Raw genomic sequence first — 26950 nt, 5'->3', positions numbered from 1 at the left:
GCATATGTATATTTGATGGAGATGTAAAATGTATGTTTATTGTGGGTGACAATCAGAGGGCTGAAAGGGACTGCACAGATAACCCTTCAGAGATCAGGAGTGCTTAAACAAGTTCTTGCTAAGAGTTGGTCAGCAGATAGACTGACGATATATTCTCCAACAAGGGTCTACAGTTCAAATATTGTTTCTTGTCCTGGCCTAAGAATAGGATTTAGAGAAATCAAAACCGAGAAGGCGAGGAATAGGGTCAGGGCATCAGAAGAGTGCCCAGAATGCTTGAGAGAACAAGAAAACAGATGCCGAGACTGACTTCCTGTGGGAACTGAGGTTCCGCCGGCCTGGACGGCCCTCCCACCTGTGGCCTGAGTTTTAATGGATCCCGACTCTTCCTCAGGTTGGTCAGTGGCCCAGAGGCTCTGCAACTCTAAACTCTCCAAGTCCAGGAATGGTGGGTATCTTTCATAGTTCAGAGGGACCATGAGGCACTGGGTTGTAGTGTTCTTTTGGCTCAGAACATTTTTCCTAGAGTTAGTAATTTTCTGCTTTGCAAAATACTTGTTTTCTTATTTTTATGACTATAGCAGATAAATATGAAAATAAAAAGAATACGCTAGCTTTGAGTATTTTCTTTACAAGTTAACAAACATAACTTTAGAGGCTACCAAAATAATAAATTAGGTAAATGTTTTGTATAATATATAAAGTGCTATAGTGAAGTGGTATGTTTTGGGATAGTATTTTAGATTTTAATCTTCATGTATTCTATAATAATGGCTAAAGGATATCTTTTATAATACTGGTTAAAGAATATCTTATTTTTATAAAAAGGTCCCTATTTTACTAAAGATGGGATCTAGGAGGAACTTGAGGAATCATTACAATAAGCCCAACTTGAACCCTGCACATCACACTGGTGACTGGACTCTTTGTTTCCTCTAAACAAATCCCAGGCTTTGGTGTACCTTATCAAGAGCATCTAAGACTAGGAGACAGTTTGCACTCAACAGTTAAACACCCAAAATGCTAGAGTCAGCCAGAAGGCAAAGGTGGGTCACCTGGTCTCAGGAGGTGAGTGAAGCCAACAGTAGAATCAGAATTGTGAATCAGAACTGAGGACACGGGGTCAGAAGGACCACAAGAAAACCCTATGACAAAGCATCAGAGGAGTGTTGAGCCATCAAATTTAGCCCCAGGAGACCAAGTGGAGTTTCTTAGAAAATGAGGAGTGAGCCTTCTGGAGCACACTTCTGCATTTCAAAAACAAAGAACAAAAACAAATCCCTTTTTATTTTTGGAAAATTCAAAACACATACAAAAGTAGAGTAGTGTAATGAACCTCCCATCACTTCAACAATTATCAACATTTTCCCATTATTTTTCCATCTGTCTCCAACCACCAGTCTCCCTCCCCCCCACCACCAACTTTTTATTTTCCGGGAGTATTTTAAAGCAAACCTAGTCATCACATTAATTCACTCATATAAATACTTTTTAACATGTATCACTAAGAGATAAGAAGCTTTTAAAAACACAATACCATTGCCACATCTAATAATAATTTTTAATATTATTAAATACCCGGACTGTGTTCAATTTTCTACTATGACCTCACAAATATCTTTTCATCGTGGGTTTGTTCAAATCAGGATCTACACAGGTTTCACAGACTGCATTTGGCTGATTTGTTTCTAACCTTTTAGCCTATAACAGCTTTTCCTCTCCCTCCCTGTCCTCATGCCAATTGTTTACTGGTTAGAATTTTTCACATTCTGGGTGTTTTCATGATGTCATTTAATGTTTCTTTATCCACTGTCAGCTGGTAGCCAGGACTAGCGGCTGGCTGTCAGATCCAGTTGTTTTGGTGAGACTACTTCAGAGATGCTGTGTGCGTCCTCCTGCATCATGCGAGGGGGCCCAGGTCTGCCAGCCTCACCTCTAGTGGGGTTGAGATTGATCAGTGGGCTCAGGTGTTTGTCAGTCTGACCCATTCATTAAATGCTCCCTGTCTTCAGTTTAAAGGTTTTAAAGGCCATTATAATTGCCTAGATTCCTTATTTTATTCAAGGGTGCAAAATATAATTTTATAAATGTATCTTTTCTTCTGTTTTTCAATAGCTTACATTCTTCAGTGAAGAAGTCTCCTTCGTCGATTATTTGGTTTCTCTGAGATAGTTTGTACAAGACAGACTGTGGCACATTTTAAAAGTGACACAGTATTCTGACACTTTCCCATTTGTGCCCTTTTTCTCATTCCAGCTTCCCAGTGCTGGGAAGATGAAGGTCCACACTCATCCTCTTTAACGCCTGAAGCACAGAACTAATGAATAACAGAATTTTCTGAGCGTGCTCCTCTTACATCCCAGTGCTCAAACTTCACTCGTCTTCAAGGCCCAACTCCCGGCCCCTCCACAAAGTCCTCCATGATTCTCCCACTTGGACGTCACCTGTTCTTCCTCCAAACCCCAGTCATCCCACAAACACCTCCTCTCTCAGATGCTAGTCACTGTATCTTTTTAAGAAACTTCCCCTTTACTCTTTGTAAATAATTTTTTATGTATTTTATCTTCTTGCCTAGACTCCTTAGAAGCAGGGCTATGTTTGACTTAGCTTTCTATCTCCATAGTGACTAGTGTTTCTTAACCGTTTGTGGGAAGTCAATACAGTAAGTACTTACTTGATGAAAAAAATTAATGAATTAGAAAAGAAGAAACCTTTAAGCCTTCATAGCACTGAACTTTTTCTTCTTTTAAAGATGAATGGGGCTTTCTTGGGTCCTCTCTTCCAAGATGACCAAGAAAAGAAGGAACAATGGTCGTGCAAAAAAGGGCGACATCCATGTGCAGCCTATTCACTGCACCCACTGTGACCGATGTGTGCCCAAGGACAAGGCCATTAAAAAGTTCCGCATTCGAAATAGTAGCAGCCACAGCCACAGCCATTAGGAACATTTCCGAAGCAAGTGTCCTCAATGTCTATGCCCTCCCCAAGCTCTATGTGAAACTACATTACTGTGTGAGCTGTGCCATTCACAGCAAGGTGGTCAGGAATCCTCCTCCTAAAGCTCAAAAGGACCCAACACCCCCACCTGATATGGACCTGCAGACGCTACCCCATGACCGCCATCAAAGCTCATGTAAGGAGCTAAATCCTAAGGACTAAAGAAAAGTTCTCTGGAAAAAAATAAAATGGAAATTATGTTTAAAAAAAAAAAAAGATGAATGGGTATGTTATAAATTTAGTATATATGCTTTTTTTAATAACTTAGAAATATGATAGACTTCTTTAATTAACTGCTATTAAAAATAATTTATGTTAATTAACCTCCTTTTCATTGTAGTGGGATCCAATTTGATTGTAACTCTGTAACTATTATAATCTTAGCTACTAAGATCGTATTTTCATTTTCTTCTAACATATTTTTCCTGTTTTATCTGCCTTTATTTTTTCATCTTTATTGAGACATAACTGGCATATAACATTGTGTAAGTTTAAGGTATACAATTTGTTGATTTGATAAACTTGTATACTACAAAATGATTACCACCATTCTATTAGCTAACACCTCCATTAAGTTACATAATTACCATTTCTTTTCAGTGATGACTTTATCTTTAGATGCCATCTAAAATAAACTATGAGTGCTGTTTCCCTAAGCACCCCTTAATCATGGTTGTTGTAAACAGTTATTGCATCCTAGCTGGTCTGGCTCAGTTGTTAGAGCATTGGCCCTCTCACTGAAGGATCCCAGGCTTGATTTCTGGACAAGGGCACGTACCTGGGTTTCAGGTTCACCTGAGGGTATTTTTTCCATTGCTTTTCAAAGAGAGTGGAAGGGAGAGATGATGTGAGAGAGATACATCAATTGAGGATTAAAAAAAAAAATTAACAGCTATTGCTGTAAGAATGGTGGTAGCATATGCAACAATGTAAATAAGCTTCATTCACTATGAATAATTACACACATCTTTTATTTCTACATTTTCAAAGAAATTAATCTGATTAGCCTTAACAGAAGTGTCAGATGAGACATTACGTAAAATTTCAAAACCTGAAAATGCAAACTTCATTTCTATACTTTGTGGGTGAATAATGCTGCCACAATGCCAGTATGTTACCATTTTAATAAGCAAATGTTTTGTAGGCAGATAATTTCATAAACTTGTTAATTAAACGGTGCTATGTATAAAAATGATAGCAAAGCAACAAAAGTTTTTCTTACCAAGATATTAAGCTCTTCATTTAGACTGTGGTACTTATCCAGTTTGGCTCCCAACAAGGTAGGTACATCTCTGACGTTCTTGGCTTCATTTGAATCAAAGTCTGTAACCTGCGATTAAATATTTGTGCTCACTTCTAATACTTTCACATTCCTTTGAGTATTTGAAAATAAATACTTTATTAGTGAAACAATCAAAGAGATTTTCAGTGGCTAGAATAATAGAAGTATGTATAGAATTTAGAGCTAGAAGGATTTAAATAAATTTACCAAAAGAATATAAGTATGTGAAATTGTATTTTTGTAAGTTGAAGACAGCACATAGTAAATGTTAAACTCACGTCAACAACCTGATCTTGAAATGCTTTTTCATTAGCAATTAACTCTCTGAAAGTTGCGATTCTGTCTTTATGTTTCCGTAGCTAAGAAAAAAAAGCATTTTATATTTCAGAGAATGAAAAGAAATTAAACTACATTCTATAACACTTACAATAAAATCATCAAATCATGCATAGTCCAATGCTTTATCTCCAAAAGATACACTGTTTTTACAGCTCTTATTCAGAAAAGAGTTCACACAGTAGGCCTGAGACACTATCCTCAGAAAGGTCTGCTAGCCAGGTTGCTCCCTTACTGTATCAGGAAGCTTGGATTGTGGGAGGGTTTCCATCATTCCCTGATATGAATGGTTCATTGTGCCTAACAAAGAACGTGGTTTATGCTGAACACCTCTTTCCATCTGGTGGGTCTGTAATTTTGGTAGGTGTTAGGCAGAAGAAGGTGCCTATGGGAACAGCCCCCAGTAAAAACCCTGGGCACAGGTCTCAAATGGGCTTCCCTGGTAGACAACATTTTACACGTGTTGTCACAACTCACTGCTAAGGGAATGAAGCGCATCCTGTGAGACTCCATGGGGAGAGGACTCTTGAAACTCGAACCTGGATTCCTCTGGACTTTGCCCTATGCACCTTTGCCCTTTGCTGATTTTGCTCCGTATCCTCTCACTGCAATAACACATCATAGCTGTGGGTACACTGTATGCCCTAGAGTCCTAGAGAATCAATTATCCTAAAGATGGGTTTGGGATCTCCAGGGAGCTTAGACTAATATTCCATTGTTTTTACAGTTAGGCTATTAAAATTCTTCCTTAAAGAAAAACAAACAAAAACAATGCAACTTTTTCTAGATACAGTTTATAATCATTCCTTATTTGTTCATTTGTTCCTTCAGTATAACAATAAATCTAAATATTCAAACTTCTCCAAGTATCAGTGAAGTAAAATGTGGTGCACAGAATATTTTTTTTATTATGAACAATTTCCAATATTTTTAAAAGATAGAAAAGAAACTTTAATGTAACTATCACCTAGCTTCAGCTCCTAATAGCTAATGGCCAACCTTGTATCATTTACGTTCCCAACCACTTCCTTCCCTCTCCATCCCCCTTCACCGAATCAAATCACGGACATCATATAATCTCGTCTGCCAATATTTCAGGAATTACAGAGAAATTTACCAAGAACATAAATATATGAAATTGTATGTTTGTACCACTCTGTTCAACCCTTGCCTGAGCTTACGTGTGAAGACTTCAAGAAGTGGAGGCCAGTAGTTTCTGTGCATGTCTGTTTATTTCTTGATCTTTTCCCCTACAGGCTGCGTAGGAGACAAGGTCATCCCCGACTACCTGCGACAAATTTCTATCCACCTCAGTTCAGGGAAGTAATTTCCTGATAGTACAGGACTAAATTTGTTACAATGACCCAAGATCCCAGATTTGAAGTTATTTTTGTTCTTATTTAGCCAGATAAATCTGTCACTTTTGTTTCCCTCTCAGATTAAAAACTGCACAAATTAACATCCTGTTATCACCTTCCGTATTTAACTTACTCTTTTAATTTTATTTTTCAGTCTCTGTAGCACTACACCAAGAAAAGAATAACTGAAGAAATTTCAGGAGCCTCTTCCGTTACCCTTGTCCCACATGAGAAATAAAATGATTTGTTTTCAGTTTACCCATTATTTCAAATGATAAAGGTTGAAATCACTATAGAAATGTCAAAATACATTTTTCTTCAGGAATCAGTAATGCTATGTAAAAGAGAGAAAATAATCATACCAATTTTTTTTTTTTTTGGCAGATGAATAAGACTGTCTAATACAGACTTACATCATAAAACAAATCAAATGTTAAACAATATATCTCCTTAGTGAGGGCCACAGTAAAGCTAATCTGGCCCGGCCGGGTGTGGCTCAGCGGTTGAGCGTCGACCTAGGATCCAGGCGATCAGGGTTCGATTCCCAGTCAGAGCACATGCCCAGGTTGCGGGCTGCAGCTGATCAATGACTCTCTCATCATTGATGTTTCTATCTCTCTCTCTCCCTCTCCTTTCCTCTCTCTGAAATCAATAAAGATATATTAAAAAAAAAAAAAAAAAAAAAAGCTAATCTGGTCCACAAAAACAATTCTTTTTAAAACATCCAAATTTTAGGAATTTCTTTCTATTTTTATGCTACTTTTACTTTGACTATTTTTTCACTAAAAATGGTAAAATTTTAATTTTTATTATTGTTATTTTTTAATCCTCACCAAAGGAGATGTTTTTATTGATTTAGAGAAAGAGTGACAGAAAGAAAGAGAGACATAAATTCATTGTTCCACTTATTTATGCATTCATTGGTTGATTCTTGTATGTGCCCTGACATACAACCTCGGTGTATCTAACCAACTGAGCTACCCACCCAAGGTGATATAATTTTAGGATAAAGAATACATACAGTACCTCTTCATCTAAATTTTTCTTTTTAAGATGAAAAGTCTTCAATTTTTGCAAAATTGCATCACTAACTTTCTCACTCTCTTTAAAATGTTCAGCATCAGGACTGCTGATGTCCTAAAAACAACAGTTTGAGAAGCTAGATTAAGATTTTTTCAGTAAAGCTAAAAGAAGGAAAAAACACAAATGAAACAAATCTTCCTCCCAAAATAAGGGATGAAACCAAAGGAGGTAAAATAATAGTGAACTCAATTCTTCAATTACACATCATAAGATATCTAATAAAGGGTTAGTGTGAAAAGAATTCATATAGATATACACTCATATATAAATTGTTATTGGGACAGATATAAATATATAATCATTCAGAGATTAATACTCATTTATAATAACTATATATGCTCATGCAGTCATACATTTAGCCCTTCTTGATGTAGTGAATTTACAAATCCAAATTTTATTTTATTTTATTGTTTTAAGTGTTCAAACATGCTCTTAGTTAATGGATTTATTTTTATTGTTCAAAATATTACAGATATCTCTTTTTCTCCCCGTTGACCCATTACACCCTGACAAATCAAAATTTTAGACAAATTATTGTAACTGAAATCAAAATAATCAGACAGCCTCAAAAATACTTAAACTCTAGATATTTTCAGGGTACCCAGAATGAAGGTAATTATACTAAAATAACCTAAGGGTCTAACGTGTATGCACTGAAGTCAAACTGCCTGAGAGATTCTGCCTGAGTGCTGCGACTTTATTATATGAGAGACTTTAGACAAGAAACTCAATTCTTCTAAGCCTTGGTTTGTTTTTCCATGTTAAAAAAAAACACGCCTGATAATATAAAGAATGGTGTAAGAGATAATCCATGAAAAGCAGGAACAGTAAACTTAAATGGCTCCAAGGATAGGTTGGGAAGTCAGCAAATATTTGTTGAGTGCCTATTAGGAGCTTAGCCTGTATTAGGTACAGGGCATACAACATACCAAGTCTCTAATCTTGAAGGCTTATGTCCTAGTGGGGTGGGAGACACAGAATAAGCAAATACAGTATTTGTTTGGCATGTAATGAGATCTACTAAAAATATCTGTATTCATTATTAAGAGGTCTGGTAGGAAAGCAGCACCCAGCAAATAAGACAGCAGCTGCCAGGGTGATGGACACAACCAAGCAAATATAGTCAGCAAGCAAATGTCTGAAGGGCAAGGTGGGGTGAAAAGGTTTGTAGCCAAGAAGAAATTGTGCCACAATCAAATTCCAATATTTAAAAACGAAACTTTAGGTGGATACAGTCTGTGGGCCACCACTTTGTGATCTCTGCATAAAATGCTTAGCTCGGTGTCTAGCATTCAATAAATGCTAGTGTTCAAAATACTTTAGCTAAAACAAAATAGAAATAAGGCTTGTGTTGGATCAGCAACATCACACACCTATGCCACCAAACTTTGGATCAGATGAATACACTTAAGATCAAAGAAATGTGCAATAATAGAAGGAAAGGGGTAGAGAAAGAGCTAGCTAATTTGAGAAACTATGAAGTATCTCATCCTTTAATAGGTTCTCTCATTAAGTGGATGCTTGTAAGCTCCCAGGGCAGCAGCAAGTACCATTTCCCCTGTTTACGAAGAGGAAACTAAGGCTGAGAGAGGTAAAGAGACTTGGCCAAGTCTCACAGCCAGGAAGTGGTGAAGCCAGAATTCAAACTCCCCTGACACTAACATTTTTCATTCTCCTAATGGACACAGCTCTACACTGCACTCCCCTGCCCCAAAGCTATATGTTTTGGATGGGTAAACAGCTCATTAATGTGAAGAATCACTAATTCCTAGAGCAGGCTGACCCAGAGTTGAAGACTACTGCTCTGAAAGAGCTTTCCTGAAACATGAGAAGTACTAATGTTACTATGCTATAGACTCGTGGGAATTGGATGTTGAAGGAAGACAAACAGAAAGCAGCAGTCCGGGGAAGAAAGGCTGATTGGCTGTTTTGCCTCTATTTTGTCTTTCATTATTTTCTTTCTTAACTTAATTCTGTCACCTCGCATTGCCTCTTTGGGTTTGTCTAACCTTGGTATTTTCCCCTTACCCAATAAAAATATGCGTTTTAAAATTTACCTGGCATGTGAGAAGTCTTGCCATCAGAGCCAGAAGATAGTGAATTTTGAAGGCCGGCTGAGTCCTTTTCATATCTGGGGCATTTGGGCTCTCTTCTTCACAAGGTGAGCAATTCAGGAACAAATTAGAATGTGTCATCTTTGCATCCTACGTGTACACAATTCAGATTTGTCACCATAAAAACAAAGAATCTGGATTACTGTTAAAGTAAAATGCTGAGTAAAATACTACTAAAAACTCTGAATAGTGGTTCTCAAACTTTTTGATTCTCAGGACCCCTTGATACCCCTTAATTTTTTATAAAAATTAAGGACTTCAAAAACATTTTGTTTATGTTGGTTGTGTCTATCAATATTTTTTGTATTAGAAATGAAAAGTGAGAACATTTAAAAATATTTGTTTACTTTTCAATAACAAATCAATTGTGTCAATATAAATAAATTTTTAAAAAAATTACATTTTCCAAAACAAAAAAGTTAATGAGAAGAGTGGAACTGTTACATTTTCGTGTGAATATTTTTGATGCTGGTTTAATGGAAGACAGCCGGATTCTCATATTTCCTTCACACACTGTGTCAGCCTCAAAAACAATTACAACATCACATGTCATTTAGTTTCAGGAAAACTCCACAGTATACTTGTGAAGGAATGAGAGTGAAAAAAAGCAATGATGTTTTCATATTACTATGAAAATATTTTTGACCTCACAGACTCTCCCAGACCACACTTTGAGAAAATGGACTTAGAGTTAACGAAAAGCAAAATTAAAAGCAGAGTAAGAATGATTTGGGGATATTAAACAAATTGATCAATCAAGATAAAACAAAAAATTTTACTGTTTTTTAAAAGGAAGCTCAAGAAAACAATCATATGCTGTGACAGCCTTCTATACACTTACACTAATTCATTCAGAGTTTACCAATTTAAAATTTGTCATGATTTGGTTAGCAGCTAAACTTAGGTCATCTTTGCTTAGGTTCGTGGTTCTCAAAGTGTGATTCCCTGGACCAGCAGCATCAGCGAGACCTAAGATCTTGTTAGAAATACACACTGTCAGGCCCCAGCACACACCTACTGAATCAGAAACTCTGGGGTGGGCCCAACAATCTGCATTGTCACAGCTGATGTTGACAAAAGCTAAAGTTTGAGAACCACTGGTTTAGATAATCCTTCTTTCTTTTTGGAGAAAAGATCACAGAGAAAATTTTTTAAACAGAGAAAATGTCTTCCTAAGAATCAATAATAGAATTATTTACTTGCAAACAATACATATATGTACTGATTACAGATTCATGAAAGAGAGACCACTCAGGACATCTATAAGGCACACATCAGCTCAGTTCAAGTTATCATAGCAAATATTACGTGTACATTTTTCTTGTTCAGATTAGCCTTCTTTCTAAGTAGTCAGAGTTAATAAGATTGTACTATAAATATTTTAAGGCAGGCCTACAAAACCGAAATTGGTGTGCTCTGTCTTGTGAAATTATCACTTCCAGGACATGCTTCCAGGTTCCTGACTGTGAAAAAAGCCAGTTGAATAGCAGAGAATAGCAAATTATAGCTCCTCCAAAAATATTGATATGAGGTTCCCATGATGTTTTTAACTGATGTTAACTGGATGTATACAAATATCTAATAATTATGCTGTACACGTGAAACTAATGTTATGTATCAGTTACATCTCACTAAAAATGTTTATAATTTTACAAAAATAATGATATAATATAGGTTTGTTTTACCATGTAAACCAAATATGCAATTATATTATTTACTTTTATTGCTGAATAGGCAGGCATGGTATAAAAAGATTGAAATCCCCACTTAGAAAAATCTTTTCTCAAAGGATGCTTCAGATGACTGGTCAGAGGTACCCACAAAAATTCCCATGTTAATTTTTCATCTTTACCAAAATAATCACAAGAGGCCAAAAGTGATGGTTCTTCAACACAAGTACCCAAGAACCAAAGAAACTTTTTTCAAACCCATGGTACATTTTCCATTCTGTCTCTCTTTTTTGGTTAATAATTCTTTCTGCAAAAAATTTGTGTGTCATGCCTAATGTGCATCACCAGACTACTAGAAACTCCTGAAATTCTGCATTAGAGATTTTTAATTAGTGACAATACCTTTGTGATATCTGACTTCATAAATCCCTCTAAGTGCTCCTTTAACTGAGCTATCTCCAATTTAGGGCCACAATTTTGCTCCTCACTCCTTGCAATCTGCTGCAGAAGTTTTGCATTTTCATTTTTTACTTCATTGATCTGCTGCTGAAGTTTTGTATTTTTAGCCCTTTCACTTTCAGATATGAATTGCACATTTTTAAACTGAGCTATCAACTTCTCAAGTCTACATTTCAGTTTTTGTCTTTCTTCCAGGTTTTCCTTTTCACGTTTCTGAAATTCTTCCTGTAAAGAGAGGAACTCTTGCTCTCGGGTCTCTTTTTCACTTTTCAGTAAGTCCAAAGCAGAAGTGGTGGCGTTTTCCAATTCTCCTTTGAGTTGCTGCAGCCTCTCTACCTCTTCTTCTTTCTTGCTTAAGACTTTGCCCATCTCTCTGTACTGACTAACAATTTTGTCTTTTTTTTGCATTTCAGTTATGTACCTTTCTTGCAGACAAACATAATTTCCCTTGATCCTCTTAAGCTCTACCTGTAAGGTTTCCTTTTCTTTCCTAGACTCCTGAAGGTGTTTCTGGGTGTTAGTTAAAATATCATGGAAATCCTGCAATGTCTTGTCAGTTTCGTTCTTCTCTATCATTACTCTGTATTTGTCTTCAATTAATGCTTCCATGTTCTCCTTTAGCTTATTTACCATGTCAGCGAACACTAGCTGCTTGTTAGTTGGCACCTGCAGCTCTTTGAGCTTCTTCTCTAAAGACATGTTAGCACATTCCAAGTTCTGGATTACAGTTCGCTGCTTTTTGTTAGTACGTTTTAATTTCTGTACGACTTCATTTAAAGCCATATCCTCTTCCAGAGGTTGTAACCTTTCCCAGTCTTGCTCTGTGTCACATGTCTTGTCCTCCCAAGATGCTCCACCACTCCAAGAAATGCCTGCAGGAGAACAAGCTGACACAATCCCTGGACTCTCCACGTCCTCCACTGTGACTTCATTTTGGTGACTGACTGACATTTCAGGAATCTCCCAAGAATTCTGTATCCCTTTTGAAGAAACTGCAACCTGTAAATTATAGTAAATAAATGTGAAAGAGTAAGATTACCTTGAGCTTTGAAGTCAGAGCTGGCCTTGAATCATAGATCGTTAGTTTGATTTCCTCAGCTATAAAATAACGACTATACTATCTACTTCCAGCAATGACATCTACTTAACAAAAATACTTAAGTATTAATTGCTAAGTGTATGTATAGCACCTAACAGCATAGTAGAACACAAACAACAGATATATGGTAAAAATATGTATCACATTTACTTTTACAAAAGAAAAATTACACTTTGATACTCTCACCATTTTCTCTGATATAAACTTTTCTGGACACATTTAACATACATTCCTTGACTTCATGTGAATTAAAACAAATTTATCAATTGCCATACGGTCTATGAGGCCTCTTTTAAATACTTTTTAAATTCCTCGTTAAACATTAGCCCATTGTACTATGACTCTTCTGAGCACTGGAATGCCAGATGAACGTCTTGTGATTGATTTCTGCCCACAATACAGGTTTTAGGGGGGGTTAAAAAGGGACAGTAAGTTGTAGTAAAACAATGCTTAAATGAATATGACATAAAAGCCCCATAAAAGATATCTGTAGGAGTGGGCAGCATAACTTTCTAGAATTTAGATCTTGGTCCTCTGTATTTTTTATTTTTATTTTTAGAGTGAGAGGAAGGGAGAGGGAGAGAGAGAAACATTTATGTGAAAGCAAGACATCAATCAGCTGCCTCCTGCAACGCCCCCTACCAGGGATCTACCCTGCAACCGTTTGGTGCATGGGATGATGCCCAACAAACTAAGCCACACTGGCCAGGATGGACCTCTGTATTTTAATGTTTCTTCATTGTTCTGGGATAAATACAACCATCTTTACTGAAGCCTCCAAGGTTCTAATATCTGATCTTGATGCCTGACCCATGCTACCTACCTCTCCATCTTCATCTGCTTCATTGCTCTTGTTCCCTCCAACCCAGCAACCCTGGCTTCCTTCAGGACCTAGTAAGGATCATGCTCCCTGCAGCCACAGGTTTTTTGCACATTAATTATGCATGAAATGCTCTCCCACCCCCAGCCTAATTAACTCCTACTCATCTATCAGAGCTTAGCTCAATTCCTACTACATCAGGAAAGACTTCTCCAAACTCCCTGACCAGAGCAATAAGACACCCATCTTACTTTTATCTGCATCACTAATCATTGCTGCAAGTTTATATGTAATTTTATACAATATTATGTACATTTTACATACACTTTATAGGCAACTTTTATTCATGACACCATAGTTGAAAATTTACATTTATTTGTGTGATTATTCAATTAATGCCTATTTTCTCTACTAGGATGTTACTTTCATGACAACAAAATCCATATTTTTTTGGGCCCCATTATATAACCAACACATAGCACAGGGCCTAGCCCATATTAGATGTCTGAAAGTATTTATTGACTGAATGAATAAATGACTAAATGCAATGGAAATAGGAAGGAACAATCTTGGGAAGTCCTAATTAAACAGATTTTAAAATGTTATTTCCCAGAAACAAACATAGGGAAGGAAATATAGTCCTCTTTTAAATGCTGCCTCCAAATAAACAAACAAAAGAACTGGTCATACTTGCAAATTAAACATAATAGTCAGCTTTTCTCATCAAACTCACAATGAAAATATATTATTTATGCTATTATTTTATTATTTCTACTTTCCCACATCAATTCTTAAAATATTTCTTTTTGTTCAGAGCATATTTAATTTACATTGTTAAAATTTTCAGTGCTCTTAGGATATTACATGCATGGTCAGGATTAATACATCAAAAGACAAGTTAATGTTTTCACTTTGGTAAAAAAATAATTTTTGCTTGTCAATAGAAATCTCACATGACAGGAAAATCTTAAGCTTTCCTTGCCAAATAATTTAGTATCTCTGTACTGCTTGCTCTTCGCAAGTTTTTTCTTTATGTAAACTGAGTTCTAGCCAATTTAATTCATGAAATGCAAAAACTTATAGTCAAGGCACCATGTAGATGCTAAGGTGCATAAAAGAAGTAGGACAGAGCCTTGACCCTCAAAGAAATTGTCATTTGGTAGAGCTAATTTCCAAGTATGGACTTAATTTTATTAGAAAAATTTGTTTCTAAATTGATCAAGATCTAGGAAGGCATTTTCCCCAGAGAAGCAATGTCCCTTGTGCTGATTAAATAATTTATCACTGCTTGGAAAAGTCTCAGATTATATACTTTAAAAAACAACAACGCATCCTTCAATATTCTATAGACTGTACTGACCATCAAAGATCTTAACTCCTGAGACTTCCAGCCAAGATGGTGGCATAGGTAATCCTGGTGCTCACCCTCCTCCCACAACCACATCAAAATTACAACTAAACTACAGAAAAACCATCATTCAGAACTGCCTGAAACAGAGCTGAATGGAAGTCCTACAACCATGAAATTAAAGAAGCAGCCACATCGAGACTGGTAGGAGGGGCGGACGCACGGAACCGCCTGGTCCTACACTCGTGTGGTAGATAAAAATCAGGAGGGATACCTCTGCTGTGGAGGTTCCCCCTTGAAGAGCAAAGGATTCCAATCCCACACCAGGCAACCCAGCCCAGGGTCCCAGTCCCAGGGAAAGAAGTTCCCTTAACTTCTGGCTGTAAAAACCAGAGGGAATTGAGGCTGAGCGAGGCTGAGGCTGCTGGAGTCCCAGGCAGTTCCTTTTAAAGGGCCCGGGCATGGACTTACTCAGACTCCCTCCCTCTGAGTTCCAGGGAAGGGGAAAACAGCTTGAAAGGCACCAGAGACATATGGAGAGGAACTGAATTGTTTGGAATCAGGACAAGAGCTGGAGGAGCAGCTTTGTTCCAGACAGAAGTGCTGGCTGAACCCACTGTTCCTTTGATGAGCCCTTCCCCCACAGAGCCAGCAGACAAGTGCCATATATGAGACTCCATCAACTTGGCTCACTCTACCCCACCCTGGTGATTTCCTGAGACCCCACCCCATCCAACTTTTGGGCCCACCCAAGCTGTTTCCAGTGGCTTTACCACAGGAATGGCCTTTGTTCATGCTTCATATTTTCCTAAAATCTCTCAAACGAGCAGCATCTGGTCTCAGTGAGCCCAGTACCTCCAGCTAAGTGGCACCAGGCACGGCACTAGCAGCAGCAGCCTTGGTTTATATAGCTTGGCCTCACCTGGGCACCTCCAAGCCCAGCACAAGCAGCAGCCATCTGCAGATCACTTTGTAGATTATACCTGGTGGTCCCGGGCAGAACACAGGCAGTGGTTGACCTTGGTCTTTACCTTCTAGGAGGCTCCAGAGCCAGCACACCCACTGGACAGCTTCAGATCACATGGAAACACCACCGCCCACCCACCTCCATAAGCGACACACTCAAGGGCGGACTCAGTGGGTACCAGAGCCCTGCTGAAGCCCTGCTCTATGCAGTGTATCCCTGCACAGCTGATCCTCCAACAAGGTTGGAGGTCGGTGGTCAGTGGTCACAGCCAGTCCTTGCAGCTGATCAGCCTGGGTGAATCTCTACCACTGATGTGCCAACAGCAATCAAGATTCAACTACAACAGGAGGATGTACAGCCCACACAGGGTGGGTACACCTCAAGTGCCCAGCTGGGGTGATTGGGGAGGTTGTGCCACTGGATCCTACAGGACACCTACTACATTAGGTCACGCTACCAAGCCGGGGAAACGTAGCAGCTCTGCCTAATACAGAGAAATAAACACAGGGAGGTGGCCAAAACAAGGAGGCGAAGGAACATGTCCCAAATGAAACAACAGAACAAAACTCCAGAAAAAGAACTAAACAAAATGGAAATAAGCAACCTACTGGATGCAGAGTTCAAAACACTGGTTATAAGGATACTCAAGGAGTTTAGTGAGGACCTCAACAGCATAAAAAAGAACCTGTTATAAATGAAGGCTGAAATAAAGAATAATTTACAGGGAATCAACAGTAGAGTAGATGAAGATGAGAATCAAGTTGGCAGTTTGGAATATAAGGAAGCAAAAAACACCCAATCAGGACAGCAAAAAGAAAAAAGAATCCAGAAAAATGAGAATAGTGTACGGAGCATCAGGGACAACTTCAAATGTACCAACATTCGCATCATGGGGGTAGGTGCCAGATGGAGTAGAGAGAGAGCAAAAAATTGAAAACTTATTTGAAAAAAATAATGACAGAAAACTTCCCTAACTTGGTGAAGGAAACAGACATACAAGTCCAGGAAGTGCAGAGTCCCAAACAAGATGAACCCGAAAAGGCCCACACCTCGGTACATTATAATTAAAATGCCAAAGGTTAAAGATAAAGGGAGAATCTTAAAAGCATCAAGAGAAAAGCAGTTAGTTACCTACAAGGGAGCTCCCATAAGGATGTCAGCTGATTTATCAACAGAAACTTTGCAGGCCAGAAGGGAGTGGCAAGAAATATTCTAAGTGATGAAAAGAAAGGACCTACAACCAAGATATTCTACCCTACAAAGCTATCATTTATAATCAAAGAACAGATAAAGAGCTTCCCAGACAAGAAAAACCTAAAGGAGTCATCACCCCAAACCAGTATTATATGAAATGTTAAAGGATCTTATTTAAAAAGAATAAGAAGATTAAAAAAATATGAACAATAGGGGAGATTAAAGATGGCAGTGGACTGATTGGAAGTTATACTGACACTCTTCTGGGACCAAACTAGAATTACAACTAAAATATAGAAAAACCATCCTGAATAATCAACTGCAACTGAAGACCAGCTGGAGAGCACCCTCATAACCAAGGAGGAAAAGTGAAGACCACATAGAAACTGGCAGGAAGTGTGGAGGCGCCAGAGGGCTGGCTGGCCTCCCACAGGCAGCAGCTGAAGGTCTGGAGGGAGATCTCAGCTCTGGGGGTTCCCACTGAGGACTCTGGGGCCTAAACCCTAGGCTGGGCTTCCTGGCCAAGAGCACCAGAACTGAGAAAGGTGCCCATATAACATCTGGCTGTGAAAAGCAGCCGGGTTTCTGTCTGCCAGAAAGAGACGGCTAGAAATGCAGGCACCCTCTTGAAGAGCTAATGCATAAAGTTTTGTGTGCAGCCACTCACCTTGGACTCCAGCAGGGGGTGGGCAGAGTGGACTGGAGCTGTGTGAGGAAAATCAAGGGTTGTGGGCTTTGGAGATAGAGCTCAGAGGGCACCCCTCTGGATTCCTGTGCTGAGTCATTCCCTATACATCAGAGGACATTTTTCACAGGCAGACTTTTACCTTCCAAGCAACTTTTGCCTAGGGGGAAGCAATTGCCCCACCCTGCTGGAAAACCTCTCACCTTATCCTGTGGAGTTTCTGCAGCCTAAGGCTCATAGATCAGATTAATCAGCCTGCAGGCGAGGCAGACCTCAGAGTGCTCTGAGTCTTTGCCTGATCTGCTTCTGGACCTGGGACGTCGAAAAGCAGACTTTGGTATGCATCTTGGCCCTATCTAAACACACCCAATCCCAACAAAGAGGACCTCAAGCCGCGGGTTGTTGGTAGCTCCAAAGAGGTTGCTCAAGGCCAATTACAAACAGTGTCTGACATTGGCCTGCACCAGAGACCTTCCAAAAAGACTGAGAGTCCTAACAGATCCATATAATACATAGAAACAAACCCAAACAGGCAGCCAAAATGGGGAGACCAAAAAACAAGCCCCAAATGAAAGAACAAGAGAAGTCTCCAGAAAAAGAGCTATATTAAATGGGTAAGCAATCTATCAGATATGGAGTTCAGAATACTAATTGTAAGGATGCTCAACAGCATGAAAAAGATATGGAAACTATTAAAAATGACCAGTCAGAAATGAAGAATGACATAGCAGAAATAAAGAATACATTGGAAGGAATAAACAGCAGATTAGAGGAAGCTGAGGATCAGATCAGTGAATGGAAAACAGGGTAGAAAAAAATCACTCAATCAGATATCTGAAAAAACAATAAAAAACAGGACAGTCTAAGGGAGCTGTGGGACAACATGAAACGTAACAATATTTGCATTATAGGAGTGCCAGAAGAGGTCGAAAGTAAGCAAGGGCTAGAGAACCTGTTTGAAGAAATAATGGCAGAAAACTTCCCTAACCTGGTGAAAGAAAAAGTTACTCAAGGTCAGGAGATACAGAGAGTCCTAAGCAAGAAGAATCCAAAGAGGCCCACGCCCAGACACATCATAATTAAAATGCAAAAATTCAAGACAGAGAGACAATATTAAAGGCAGATAGAGAAAAGCAATCTGTTACCTATAAAGGAACTCCCAGAAGGCTGTCGGTTGACTTCTCATCAGAACTCTACAGACCAGAAGGGAATGGCATGAAGCATTCAAGGTAATGAAAACAAGGATCTGAAACCAAGACTACTCTATCCAGCAAGGCTATCATTCAAAATACATGGTGAAACAAAGAACTTCTCAGACAAAAAAAAGGCTAAAGGAGTTTATCACCACCAAACCAGCACTGCAGGAAATGCTAAAGGGAATGCTCTAACTAAAAGTAGAAATAGAAGCATTGCAAGAAAGGTTAAAGGACTGCTGTAATAATAATAATAGAGAAACATAGGCATAAAGAATTAAAATGGCAATAAATAAGGACCTATCAATAATAACCTTAAGGACTTTAAGGGAGAGATCAACAGCAATACAGTCATAATCGTGACTTCACTGGATAGATCTTCTAGAGAAAAAATCAACACAGAAACAGTGACTCTAAATGGCACACTAGATCAGATGGATTTAATTGATATTTACAGAACATTTCACCCCCAAAGCTGTAAAATATACATTCCTCTCAAGTACACATGGGTCATGCTCAAAGACAGACCACATGTTAGGACACAAAACAAGTCTCTACAAGTTCAAGAAGAGTGAAATCATATCAAGCATCTCAGATCACAATGGCATGAAATTAGAAATCAACTACAGTACAAACACTCAAAAACATTCAAACACATGGAGGCTAAATAGCATGTTATTAAACAATGAATGGGTTACCAATAAGATCAAGAAAGAAATAAAAAGCTTACTGGAAACAAATGAAATTGCACAAACAACAACCCAAAATCTATGGGACACAGCAAAAGCAGTCCTAAGAGGGAAGTTCATAGAACTACAGGCCTACCTCAAAAAGCAAGAAAAACTTTTAGTAAACTCTCTCACCCTACATTTAAAGAATTAGAAAGCTCCCCTGTGAAGCCATCTGGACCAGGGCTTTTGTTTGCTGGAAGCTTTTTATTATTATTATTATTGCTTCAATTTCATCAGTTGTTATTAGCCTATTCCGGTTTTCTGATTCTTCCTGATTCAGTTTTACGTGATCTCACTCATATGTGGAATCTAATAAACAAAAGAGACCGAGGAACAAAATAGATCCAGAGATATAGAAGCATGGAACAGACTGATGAATCTCAGTGGGAAGGTGGGGATGGGGGAGTGGGTGGGGAGAGATTAATCAAAGAGCTTATATGCATATATACATAACCTATGGACACAGACAATAGTGTGGTGAAGGCCTGGGGGGGGGGTGGATGTGGGGCAGAAGGGATCAATGGGGGGAAAAAAGGGGAATATCTGTAATACTTTCAACAATAAAGATAAATTTAAAAAATATAAACAATAAGATGGCAATAAAAGAATAGCCATGGTGATGTAAAGTACAGCATAGGAAATATAGTCAATAATATTGTAATAACTAGGCATGGTGCTGTATGAGTGTGGGATTTATTGGGATGATAATGTATTAAGTTATGTAATGTCTGGTGACTGGGGTGTACAATAAATAAATAAAAAAATAAGAACAAATAACAACAACAAAAAAACTTACCGCCTTTGTTTTATAATTAGCTCTCAGGTCATACAGGTTAAAGCTATTTTCTTTATAAAATGGTTTTTCAACATCATTGTGTACATAATATTCCTTACACAAGAAACTTTCAGATTGACTAGAGTTGAGGGTAGATTCATTGGCAGTATTTTCAGTTAGTGACATTTCCGTGAATTTCAGGGTCTCGTTTTTGCAGTGGATTACAGGTGGGCTTCTAGGAGGTTGCCCGAGACATTCATGAGCAATTTGGTCTTCATTTGTGGAAGTGTTGGTTCCCACTGGATTTTCCTCCTTAAATGAATCTTCCATTATATTGTTGTCTTTTGCATAATTATATACGTGACTTTGCAATTCTGGCTTCTCTATGTAACGTAAGCCACCTGTCAGATTTTGAAATGTTATTTCATCATTATATGCTTTTGTCTGATGATATTTGAAAATGGGTTTAAATTGTCTGAAGGCAGAAACGCTGGTGTCAATTGGTCGAGTTAGCACATCCCGTGAATAATTTCCACTGTTGACATCTCATTAGAAAGAGGTAGAAGAAAATAAGAATTAGCTGACCAAAAGCTTATGTGTTAACAGTTATATTAACATTTATGAAATAAACTTTTTGAGCCTTTTAAGAATTATATGTATTTCAACCTTTTGCATTAAGTAGATTTTAGCTTGGCTTTGTGCTAGCAAACAAAACAAAACAGCTTTTTACATGGGGGAAAGAAGTTTGCAAATGACTGCTACAAAAAGCTTATTATGTATTATTACGGTCAAATACCATTACAGCAAAGTCTAAGATACCTTCAAAATTCTTTTGTTGTACTGTAATTTTAAAATGTTTTAATTATAAAGTATTTCAAAAGAATACAAAAGCACAGTGAATAGTACATAGCAAACACACATACCCCTATTTAATCTCATAACAACCCTGTGTAGTTAGTACTGCTATTATCCTCATTTTACAGATAAGGAAACTGAGATATAAGAGATGCTAACACTTGCCTAACACCACAGAGCTGGTAAGATTCTAGAATACTACGTCTAAACAGTATGCTATACACAGATTTAATACATTTTTTAAAATAAGGCAAAATAGAAATAGTGATGCAAAATCAATTCATGATCCCTCCTTTCTCTCTTGATGTCTTTCTTTCTCCCTCCCCAGAGAACCACTGTTACTGGAGCCAGTATGTATGCACTCTTCCCATCCATATTTCCCTTCACTCTTCACTATGTACCAAACTGATATATAACAAGTTCCCAGCCTTTCTCATTCTGTGATACCTTTAACGTCTCAGTAACTTTTTCATAGAACCCCTAGACCAAAGGAAATACCTAACGGTTCCTTTTATTGTCATTAAGCTCAAACAACTTAAGTATTTGTCCTACCAAATTAACAGCTGTATCAAAATACACATAAACTGAAAGAAAAATATTTTATTTCATTCTTAAGCAACCAAACTTATTACTTGAATGTACTGTTGGGCACCACATATCTCAAACTTTGGAATCAGATTGGACAAGGCCAACCCACACTTCCTATTCTACCTTGATTTTCATGCAATACTTGATTTTTATCACAGCAACCTCCAATATCAAAGCTTTGCAAATAAGATGTTATGGAAAGGATTGTAGTATTGTTTTATATTGAAATACTGAACTATCTCAAGCTAGTGATTTGTTGGGGCCCAACATATATCCAGTACCACTGTTTCCTTCAAATATCAAAAGATCCTGCAGCACCCTGGGCAAACTGTGGTTACACAGTATTGTTTTCTGTTTTAAAACGTTATGTAAATAGCGCTGGCTGGTGTTCTCAGTGGTTAGAGCACCAGCCCATGCACCAAAGAGTCACAGGTTCGATTCCCAGTCAAGCGCACCTATCTGGGTTGTGGGTTTCATCTCAGCCCTGGTTGGGGTATGTGCAGGAGGCAACCAATAGCTGTGTCTCTCTCACATCAATGTTTCTCTCTCCCCTTCCCTCCCTCCTTTCCTCTCTCTCTCTACAAATCAATGGAAAAAATATTCTCCAGTGAGGATTAATAAATTAAAAAAATTTTTTTAAATGTTATGTAAATAGCATCATTATACATATACATATATATACACATATATTTTATCTCCCTATTTGTTTAATCTATACACAGAACATATACAAAAAACTGGGCTAGACTCAGAGGAAGAAGAAATATCAATAACTTAAGATACGCACAGACATCATCATGCTGGCAGAATGTAGCAATGATCTGAAACAATTTCTGATGAAAGTGAAAGTACCAAAGCAAGGCTGCATTTGAACATTGAGAAGACCAAAAACCATGACTACAGAAGAAATATGCAACTTTAACAGACAATGAAGATATCAGAATTGTTAAACATTTTGTTTACCTTGGTTCAGTCATCAATTCAAATAAGAGAAATAAAAAAAATTAAAAAATTTTAAAAAGCTGAGACTTTAAGTGCAGCAATGGAAGAATTAGGAAAGATCACCAAGAGCAAAGATGCCATTAGAGACAGAGGCTAAGACCATCCACACCCTTTTATTCCTAATCACTATGTACAAATGTGCAAGTTGATCAGTAAGGAAAGCTGATAGGAAAAAAATTCATCTGTTCAATATATTATGTTGGAGGAGAGCTCTGTGGATACCCTGGATAGCCAGAGAGATGGGCAAGTAGGTCCTAGAGCACATAAGCATGAAACATGACTGCATGCAAAAATGACAAAGCTGAAGCTGTCCCATTTAGGACACATCTTGAGAAGGCAGGGTTCTTTGGAAAAGACAACAATGCTGGGAAACACAGAAGACAGCAAAGAGGAAGAAAATATGAGATGGATTGATTCCATAAAAGAAGCCACAGGCATGAACCTCCAGGAGCTGAGAGGGGCTGTTGAGGATAGGACACTGTGGACATCACTCATTCACAGGGTTGCCAGGAGCTGGGGCTGACTCAAGGGCAATATAAATCTCTCTCTCTCTCTCACATATATATACGCACACACACATACACACACACACATTACATATATAGGTATAGATATCGATATGTCATATAAAAGTCTTTATTTCACTTAAAATTTTGCTTTTCATACTTAGCCATGTAAATTCATGTAGATCTAGTTCATTCTACAGAGGAATTACACTTTATTTCCATTTTGTAGGGCATATATTTCTAATTTTGCTATTAAAAACAACACTGCAGTGAAAATCCTAATACACACTTCCTTGTACACTAATGTAAGTTTTTTCTTTTAATCTAAGCTCTGTGTATATACCTAGGAATGGAATTTCTGGATTATAGTAAAGTTCCTTTACTCTACATCCCTCCAACATGTCAAGCTGATACATATGAAATGGCGTTTTGTGGTCCTTTTAATATACATCATTTTAGGTACTTAATAGTCTTGCAGGTTTCCTTTTCTGTGATCTGCCTCTGAGATACTGTTAGGAACTGAATCGTGTCTCCTCAAAATTCACATGTCGATGGCTTAATCCCCAGTACCTTAGAATGTCATATATTTGGAGATAGGGCCTTTATGGAGGTAATTAAGGTTGGGGCTCTAATACAATATGGCTGGTGTCCTTATAAGAGAGACACCAGGGAGACACAGAATAAAGGCCATGTGAGGACACAAGAAGATGGCCATCTGAGAGGCCTCAGGAAAAAACCAACTCTGCGGGAACCTGATCTTGGATTTCCAGCCTCTAGAACTGTGAGAATATAAATTTGAATTTCTGAAGCCACCCAGTCTGTGGTATTTCGTTATGGCAACTCTAGCAAACTAATACATATACTTTGCCTAACTTTCTACTGAGTTATATGTGTCTTTTCCTTACTGGTTCTTTATTTTGGATACTAATCCTCTGTCAATTGTATACATTACATGTATCTTAGATTGTGGCTTTTTTACTTTGTTGACTGTAATTTGGACACACAAATTTTTTAAATACAGTCAAATGTATTCTGGTTTGTATTTCTAGTATTATTCCCTGAGCCTCACTATTCTCATCTTTAAAATGAAGATAAAAACAGCCCGTATTTATAAAGGGGAAGAAAAGCACTATTTTATGGGCTTGTTTATGAATTAAGTGCAATAATGTATATAAAATGCTTAGCATAGTACTCAGCTCTTATTATCATCATCACAGGACACAAAAAAATCTTAGTTTCTGTTTGTAAACTGCCAACAAAGAGATACTTACCACCTAACAAATCATCTAGTGTGCTACACATTTCTTCAGAAAGTGTGAATTTAGGCTCATTTTCCCTTTTTACATTCTTTATTTCATTCTGTATTAATGATAAAAAAAAGACATTAATATTGATACTTCAAACACCGTAAGTCTCTTAAAGGTATATGTACACTGCTATGTAATTTTAAAAAAAAATATTTTTGAGAGATTGAGAGGGAGAGATAGAAACATCAATGAGACAGAAACATCAACTGTCTGCGTCTTGCACACCCCCTCCTGGGGACTGAGCCTACAACCCAGGCATGTGCCCTAACCAGGAATCCAACCAGTAACCTTTTGTGCGTGGGTTAACGCTCAACCACTGAGACACACCAGCTGGGCCATCGCTATGTAATTGTTAGTATTTTTTGTTGCACAGTTAGAATGTGCTCTCTAGTACCTTTCCCCCACTATATATTTGAGCTCCCTTTTAGTAAAATCATGCTAATAATGTCACAATATTAAATTAGAGTTAAACAATTATCTTGCTATTTTAATACTTTGTTCATTTCGTAAGTCAAACCATGTTTCTATAAACATAGGGGTATGTGATAACCTATATACCTCTTACTGACAATTCTTTGATGTTTGTTAAATCTTGTCTATTCAACATTAGAGTAGTTGTTATTCAAGTTTTTAAACATTGGATATATAAAACAGGGATCTAGTAATGAGATGAAATATGAATCCTTTAAATAGAAATCTATAAAAATTCATGTAGGGCTTATTCTTAAAGTTACCTTAATGTTATCTAAGATGAAAGAGTTTATTAAGTAAATTAATAAATAAGGGAAATATTTTAGGTGTCTAAGGAAAACATTGGCTTAATCATAAATAGTATATCAAGTATGTGGACTTAAGTGATGCTCAAAAAAAAGTTCTTATCTCTTATTAAAGTCAGCTGGTTACAAATTTCTATTCAATATGCTTTTTATAGAATTGTTCCACTTATTGAATGTATCTGAAGTACAATAAAAACTGTTATATTTTATAACTGTTTCTTTGACTTGTTGCTCAGATCATTCCTCCTAGATTTTTAAAGTACGAGGAATAATATACTTGAAAAATAAAATAGCACTACTCACATGTGCTGATGCTATATTATACACTTCTTGGGACTCCACTACTCACTGAATTTCAGAGATCACTTCTAACTCTTGTCTTACATGATATTACTGTTTTTAGCTAAACTAAGCCTTTTGTTCCCTTGGTCTATAAATATTCTATAAAGAATAAAATGGTCAGCAAAATCCAGGAGGGAGGACTTCCTTACAAGTAATTTAAGACATTCATTCCTTACAATTCAGTACACAGTAATTTGGATCCCAACTGATGCCATAATACTATGACCACATTTTTCCAAAATGAAAACAGACCAGATGTCAGGCTCCTTGTGTTCTTGTCCTGACTGTGTTACTGAGTTATGGCGATGTCCTCTCGCTATACTCATGGGACTTCATGAAGAGGATCAGTTTTAACACTATTTGTAAAATTCTACATTTCTTGAAAACCAGTTCCACTATTCCCCTCTTCTATGCCTCCACTGGAGATTTCTTTTATTGTTCCTCACATTTTTAAAGAAATTTTCATATGGAACACAATGTGAATGCTAAATACACCTGTACCTCCCAGAACTCATAAGCAATGCACACCTGAGGCAAGTCTGAAGTAGTGCTGCCGGTTTCCATATAGAAGGGAGAATCTGAGTGAGTTAAGTCTTGAGAAAGACTGGTGAAATTCATGACATCCGCTTCTGACATGTTTTCTAATTTTCCATGAGAAGCATCCACTTCAAAACATACAGGATCTGAAGGTGATGACCAAGCTTTTTGATAGGTCTTGTTCCTAACTATTGAATGATGGAAGGCTTCTTTAAAAAAAACATGATTTTAAGGTCTTTTAGTATATGCAAACAAAAAGCTTTTCCCCCCTCCCTCTGCATATTAAGAAAGCAGTAAAGTTCATTGCCCTAAATTTTAAAATGTCATTTGCCAAGTTATAGAAAAAATAAAAAAAAATTAGTCCAAGTATACCATGGTAACTTTGTATGGTAGTAAATAATTTGGACAAAACAAAATTACCTAAAAGACCTGGGACCCAGAAGGTGAAGGGATCTCTAAGTTATTTAATCGAAAGATATTCACAAAATATTATCAGAGACCTGTTAGGTTCCACCAAACACTGACTGTAGTTTCTACTTACTTAATAATTGGCATTTGAATATCTCTTTATCAAGTAAAATCCAACACTGTAAATCAATTTTCCCTCACTTCCGCATGCCACACTTATTGTCTCGGGCACTTGGGATTTGAAAACTGGGCATCCTTCTATCTCACTGTCCATGGACTATTCAGTTTACCAAGTCCTATCCATTCATCCTTTAAACATGATTTTCATAACCCATGGTTTCTTTCCATCCCTTAGGTCATCACACTGGTCCATATTCCTGTGATTCCTCAGGTCTACTGGGGGTTGGGGTGGAAAGGATGTCCAATCACACTACTGGGGGTTGGGGTGGAAAGGACGTCCAATCACACTGACTTAAAATTATTCTGCTCGGCTTTCTAGGTCTTCCATAGCCTAAACC

The 26950-nt window shown here is 37.6% G+C and overlaps 1 protein-coding gene and 1 pseudogene across 1 annotated transcript in view; one reads left to right on the top strand and one right to left on the bottom strand.

Annotated features, from left to right (window-relative positions):
- Positions 1-26950, bottom strand: part of CAGE1 (cancer antigen 1) — a 51977-nt gene that overhangs the window by 23157 nt on the left and 1870 nt on the right. Inside the window, exons 3-10 of the mRNA XM_087820728.1 lie at positions 26016-26233; positions 24334-24421; positions 20133-20656; positions 11243-12298; positions 9114-9260; positions 7000-7110; positions 4558-4638; positions 4220-4327 (exon numbers count right to left, since the gene is read on the bottom strand). Of these exons, the coding sequence (XP_087676854.1) occupies positions 4220-4327; positions 4558-4638; positions 7000-7110; positions 9114-9260; positions 11243-12298; positions 20133-20656; positions 24334-24421; positions 26016-26233 (2333 nt within the window). The remainder of the gene's footprint in view (positions 1-4219; positions 4328-4557; positions 4639-6999; positions 7111-9113; positions 9261-11242; positions 12299-20132; positions 20657-24333; positions 24422-26015; positions 26234-26950) is intronic.
- Positions 2787-3116, top strand: LOC107529123 (small ribosomal subunit protein eS26 pseudogene; annotated as a pseudogene).

Source organism: Miniopterus natalensis, chromosome 9 (genome assembly GCF_054644295.1).
Source record: "Miniopterus natalensis isolate mMinNat1 chromosome 9, mMinNat1.hap1, whole genome shotgun sequence".
NCBI lineage: Eukaryota > Metazoa > Chordata > Mammalia > Chiroptera > Miniopteridae > Miniopterus > Miniopterus natalensis.
The sequence above is the reverse complement of the archived record's forward strand: the minus strand, read 5'-3'. Positions and strand labels throughout refer to the sequence as shown.